This window comes from Rhagoletis zephyria, unplaced genomic scaffold (assembly GCF_001687245.7).
Source record: "Rhagoletis zephyria isolate East Lansing unplaced genomic scaffold, Rhagoletis_zephyria_1.1 Rzeph_scaffold_03894, whole genome shotgun sequence".
Lineage (NCBI taxonomy): Eukaryota > Metazoa > Arthropoda > Insecta > Diptera > Tephritidae > Rhagoletis > Rhagoletis zephyria.
The window spans coordinates 17,761-24,280 of record NW_016160977.1 but is presented as its reverse complement, the minus strand read 5'-3'; the positions used below and the strand labels follow the sequence as shown (position 1 = coordinate 24,280).

General features: G+C 36.9%; 1 protein-coding gene across 1 annotated transcript in view; it reads left to right on the top strand.

Moving 5' to 3' along the window:
• Nucleotides 1–927: 927 nt before the first annotated feature.
• The window catches only part of Ir40a (Ionotropic receptor 40a), an 8,588-nt gene continuing 2,995 nt past the window's right edge, over nt 928–6,520 (top strand). The window contains exons 1-8 of the mRNA XM_017625107.1: nt 928–1,128; nt 1,414–1,852; nt 3,428–3,596; nt 3,967–4,236; nt 4,521–5,055; nt 5,331–5,560; nt 5,641–5,815; nt 5,881–5,977. Of these exons, the coding sequence (XP_017480596.1) occupies nt 1,029–1,128; nt 1,414–1,852; nt 3,428–3,596; nt 3,967–4,236; nt 4,521–5,055; nt 5,331–5,560; nt 5,641–5,815; nt 5,881–5,977 (2,015 nt within the window). The 5' untranslated portion in view covers nt 928–1,028. The remainder of the gene's footprint in view (nt 1,129–1,413; nt 1,853–3,427; nt 3,597–3,966; nt 4,237–4,520; nt 5,056–5,330; nt 5,561–5,640; nt 5,816–5,880; nt 5,978–6,520) is intronic.

The window sequence follows — 6,520 nt, the reverse complement described above, 5'->3', positions numbered from 1 at the left end:
ATTAGGCTTGATGCCAGGAGCTTCCGGTTACGATATATGTGTGCATTTCCGATGACCTTATGATGTTGAGATGATTTTAGAGAATTTTTTGAAAGCAGAAAAAATTTAGAACTGATTTAAATTTCTCAAATCCTTATGCAGGGATCGTATAATAAAGACTTTCCGTCAAAGTATGCACCAAACGAAATATTTGGAATCTACTTAAGCAAGCAGGTTAACTTAATACTATTTATTTATGTATGCCTTATATAAATTATATTCAGGATACAGCGCCACCACTTCAACTGTCTAGCCAAATTATTATCATATCAAGTAAAATTATTTACGATATTTTAATAATACCATAAATACGAATGTCTGCCTGTAACTTCCCCGATTTCGGATATGCGCAGAAATAAAAAATTAAGAATGCCTGCAGGTGCTAGTCACTTGGCCAACGAAAGGGAGGCGCCAGTGCGCAGGCAAAGAACAATGTAATATTTAAAGCTCCACAGACGGCAGGCACAACAACAGCAACAATGAAAGCAAAAATTAAGCTTTGAAAAGTGGTAAAGGGTTGGCGCTATATATCGAATTTTTATTTCTCTTTCAATCTGCTGCGAGAAATTTTATAAGTCAGCGCCGTAAGAATATTGACTGCTGCTGACATGCGATATTTAAAGTTGATGTGATAATTGACAATCAACATATCATAAAAATGATGTTTGGCAGCGCGCAGCCGCGCCAGCCAGCCAGCCAGCCTACAACTATGAACGGAAGGAAATCAATATGCGTAAGAAGAAAATATACACAAAACACATATCATTACATACTCGAAATGTTGTATGTAAAACAAAAATGTATTTGTGCGTTGAATGGATTTTCATATCCAACCGCTGCATATAAAAGCGCCTGAAGGCAGTTAAAGTTATTTTAGTTGATTGAAAGTGAACTTAAAATAAATATGTGAAGAGTAAGCAATAAAATTAATAAAGCAAACACATTGCGCTAAACCACTTACCTGACTGTTGTTGAACTATTGAAGGAAAATGAAAGTTTTTATTCTATGCTTAATTGTTCGGCTACCGGGGCTGGCATACAGTGCGATCACTTATAATGCAGATAGGAATATTTCTGATGTGGCTATAGGTATACGCCATAATTGTTTGCTAAAAGTAGAAGAAATATAGAGCATAGAAATTAAAGAACTTCTAAAAAATTACTGTGGGTATTCACATTTTCTTAACTATTAGTTATCCGGCTATAGATTATTATACTCCAGCAAATTTTAGTTATTGTTAAACTAAGTAGCAAATATGTCTATATAACCATATAATTCGATTAACCATACATTTATGAACACTTTCACTATTTTAACCTATTTTTCCCAGATTTTTTTTTTACTAAAAAAAATTATATTCATCACTTCCACAGCTCTCTCTGAAATAATCAATGGCTTGAAACCCCGCCAATTAGCCATTTTGGCAGCACCTCAATTTAGCTTCACCACTCGTCACGCACCATTACCAGCAGGCGCTGAAATTCCCACCGATTTACAATTGGAAGGCATGCAAATGGACATTGATGATTTCATTTATCAACTTCACAAACTCAACTTTAAATCTGTAATCTTTGACAAGGCAGATTTGTTCTTCAAATTCGTCGAAGATAGTCTACAGGGTTCGATTGAAAGCGTCAATTTGATATTTAGTGCACCTTATGAGCTTTCTGCACGCATACAGGAGCGTAGGCTGTCACATCGCCTGAGTTTGTTCATATTTTATTGGGGCGCTAAACATCCCCCAAAAGCTAATGAGGTTCGCTTTGAGGAACCAATGAGAGCTGTTGTCATAACGAGGCCAAGGAAGAAAGCGTAAGTATGATGAGAAAGCGGGCAGCTTCTTAGAAAATATTTAGTAGGCGTTTATTTGGTAGTATATTCATGGGCGTAGCCAGGTAGGGGCAGGGGGTGCTCGGCCCCCCCCCTAACTTTCAAATTTTCCTTATATATATATAAAATAGTACCCTGAAATGCCAGCTTAATAGGGTCGAGCCCCCCCTTAAATTTCATTCTGGCTACGCCGATGAGTATATTATTATTATTTATCTAACAAGTACAGTAAGATATGAATTCATTTAACAGTAATTACTTAAAAAAAAATTAAAAATTTTTATCTTAAATGTAATCTTAACGAACAACGCATTGATACAAAAATATCTGTAACTGCCGCACAGTGGAAATGCTCCATATAAAATGTGGCAAAAAGTAGTAAATGTGCTCCGTTTTTGCTGAAAATTGTAACGTGGGGTACTTTTGCATAGGATGCATGAATACATGTGAAAAATGGTTGAATTTAGCGAAATGCCACGCCCACGACAATAGGGGGCGGATATGGTAAATGTTATCCAATTTCGAGAAAATTCGATTAGTTACTTAGATTAACCTAGGAAGATATAAATATGAAAGATGGTAAAAATCGGCCACCAGCCATCGGATTTCTGGATTCCAATGTGGCAGGTACTAGTCAGGATTCTCCGAAATATCAATATAAAAGTAATGATTTTTGCAACGATAAAAGTCGAAAGGCGCCATATAGCGACGTTGATGATAATTAAAACAGAAAAGGACGATAATACCGATAGCGATAACAACACCGATAATAATACAAATTACGCTAATTTTAAAATTTCGACGTCAAAAAAAATTAATAAAAATCATAATTTAACCGCTAAAAAATGATTTTTGTTTTTTTCGATCAAATTTGGCCGTTACTTTATGATTTTTCATTNAGACGATAATACCGATAGCGATAACAACACCGATAATAATACAAATTACGCTAATTTTAAAATTTCGACGTCAAAAAAAAAAAAATAAAAATCATTATTTAACCGCTAAAAAATTATTTTTGTTTTTTTCGATCAAATTTGGCCGTTACTTTATGATTTTTCATTTTATTGACCTAGAATAATCGCTATTTTAAGATTTGTTTTACTTCGGTCATAACCGTTATTTACAGATTTAATTTTTAGATCACTAAAAATTTTAAACGGTCATAAAAATGCAGTCTCCATTAGCACCGCTAAAAATTATAGAAAAAATATAGATTTTTTATCGAAAAAAATAAAAAAACAAACTAATGATTTTACAATGATCTAAAAATAAAAATCTTGGTATTTAATCGTCATTTTCGATCTCTGAAAATTTATATTGGCAGCGACAACAATACCAATAACGATAAAAGATATCGACAACGGTAGCATTATCAATAAGGATAAAAATATCAATAATACGATTAACGAAAATCCATTGCAAACTGAGAATTAAAATTTTTTTCATTTCCATTTCGATAACTTTAAGATACACATACATATGTCGATATTAATAACCCCAAATATTTGAGTGCCAAGCCCACTGCCTACTTATTTAAACCTTACTTTTTTATAGCTTTCGCATTTACTACAATCAAGCCGTACCCGATGGTGTTAGTAATCTTCGTTTGGTCAATTGGTATGATGGCGATAATTTAGGTCTGCAGAAAGTACCGTTACTTCCCAATGCAGCGACTGTTTACTCAAATTTCAATGGACGCATATTTCGGGTGCCAGTTTTTCATGTAAGTAGAAACGGCGGCCGCCGTAGTGAGGAGCTAGAAGAGGTGCAAACTACCACTCGGTAGGACCTGGGTATGACCGCATACACTTTTTCTGTCTGTTGTCACACTTTGCCCCTTAACAATGCGCACTACTCAATCATTTTCAATTCAAACTCACTGCTCCACATTTTATGTCTAATTNTGGCGGCCGCCGCAGTGAGGAGCTAGAAGAGGTGTAAACTACCACTCGGTAGGACCTGGGTTTGACCGCATACACTTTTTCTGTCTGTTGTCACACTTTGCCCCTTAACAATGCGCACTACTCAATCATTTTCAATTCAAACTCACTGCTCCACATTTTATGTCTAATTTTATTTTCAACTTGTTCAAGTCTCCGCCATGGTTTTGGGTGAACTATGAAAACGATTCTGCAAACTCTACAATGTTTGACGATTATGTCGACAATGAATATGGCGATTTTACTGAAGTAAATGTGACGGGCGGACGTGATCATTGCCTACTAACTCTATTGGCTGAGCATATGAATTTTCAATTCATTTATATTGAGGCGCCTGGCAGAACACAAGGATCCTTGCGTAGCGATGATACCGGCGCGGAGAATGATAGCTTTACTGGTGGTATTGGTTTGCTGCAAAATGGGGTAAGCTTGGAAAAAAAAACATCTTATTGAAAAGGTTTTAAATAGTGCCGAAAGAGTATCTGAGAAACAAGACAGATGTTAAATAATTCTATATGCAAAATTATCCAAAACTGCGCCCAAAAGTATGCAACATAAGTATGTTATTTATGCACTTCTCAAATGGCGTATGAACAAGTTTACTGAAACCGATAAGTGGCGGTATACCTTTTTAACCGCATCGCTTTTAAAGTTTACATTTGCTTCTGGATTTATTTATTTTTTTTTTTTTGTTTTTAATTTTGAAGTTGGCCGACTTTCTTCTCGGCGATGTCAGCCTCAGCTGGGAGCGTCGCAAGGCCGTCGAGTTCTCTTTCTTCACTCTCGCCGATTCTGGTGCCTTTGCGACACATGCACCACGCCGCCTAAATGAAGCTTTCGCCATCATACGCCCCTTTAAACGTGACGTCTGGCCCTACCTTATATTGACCGTCATATTTTCGGGACCGATATTTTATGCCATCATCGCAATACCGTACAAATGGCATTTGCCATGTCAAACGCGCAGAGTAAGACAAGAGAGATCAAATGAACAACAACAACAACAACAACATGATGTGGAAAGGGTCGGTGAGCTGATCTTTCATATGGCTTATATCAAGGAAATTACCGGCGACAACGAGATGACAAGGCGTTTGCTGCGCCAACAACAACACCAACAAGAACGTGAAGCAAAAAAGGAACAGCACCGTCGAGTTGGAGTGCAGTCATTGGCGGCGGAAATACCAGACAATCTATTCGATAAATGCATTTGGTTTACAGTGCAACTATTTCTCAAGCAATGTAAGTGAATGACAAGTGAGTGAGTGAGTAAGTTTGTATGTCTTTGTGTTTGTGTGTGCGTGCGTATGCAGTTCTGAGTAGCATTTTTATCTTTTAATGAGCATTTTGCGTCTCAGTCAACATTCAGCGCTCAGCAGCTGCATCATCAGCTAATGTTGCCTGCTGACATTTATTGCATTCCCATTTCATTCAATTATTTTATCACTGTTTGCTTCATTTTACTTGTCGTCCGCATCGATGCTACGCTCTGCTGTGCTGTGGGATGTACTATTTAGCTTGCAAGGAGCTTTATCATGGCTATCGCGCAAAGTTTCTCATGATCGTCTACTGGATTGCGGCCACCTACGTGTTGGCTGATGTCTACTCCGCCCAGCTTACCTCGCAATTCGCGCGTCCACCGCATGAAGCACCAATTAACACGTTGCAACGACTGCATACAGCTATGTTGCGCGATGGCTATCAATTGTTTGTGGAGAAGGAAAGCTCATCGCTGGAAATGCTGGAGGTTACACTCTGGCCAGCAGCGTTGTGCTGCATGGCAAGTGAAAGTAATGTTTTGATGAGTTTTTTGTCTTTTGTTTTTAGAATGGCACTGAAATATTTCGCCAATTGTATGCGCTTATGAAGCAACAGAATCCGGATATGGAAGGTTATCTCATAGATTCGGTAGAGTCGGGCATTTTGTTGATTGCCGATGGACTGGAAAATAAGGCGGTTTTGGGCGGTCGGGAGACTTTATATTTCAATATACAGCAGTTTGGTGGGCGGAACTGAGTAGTTTGTAAAAAATTTAGATTTTTGGAGTTTGTTGCTTTCCTTTTCTAGGCTCGAAAACCTTTCAACTCAGTCACAAGCTTTACACGCGTTATTCAGCAGTTGCAGTACAGATTGGTTGCTCCTTCTTGGATAGCCTTAACGATGTGTAAATCTCAAACTCTTCCATTCTATTCAAAATCTAAATCATTTATTTTAGTTTCCAATACCTTCATTCCACTCCACCTCTTCCATTCTATTCCAAATTCACTTTTCTATTACTTGTATTGTGTTTTATTTCCTTTTATAATATTTAATTTTATTTTATTTTATTTAAATTTATTTAATTGTATTTAATATAACTAGTGTTCGCCCAGCGGTTGAAATTCAACCGATAAAATTAAGGATAGTTTATGTAAGTTGAATGAGCTAAAATAACATTAGTTGGAACGGGTTAAGTGGAGGGGAGTTTAGCTTAGTACTTGGCATAACATAACAAAACCATAACATAAGAATAAATAACATAACATATGAAGCATAACACACCACAATATAACATCGCACACTCTTCAGTTGTATTTCCTTTTTATCCCTTTTTTCACCTCTATCTAAATCTTATTTATTTTGGTTCATTTTATGCCAAATGATGTTGCCTTTGATGCCACATCAAGTGATATCATGTCATGTGGTGAAATTGGGTGTGGTGAGCTGC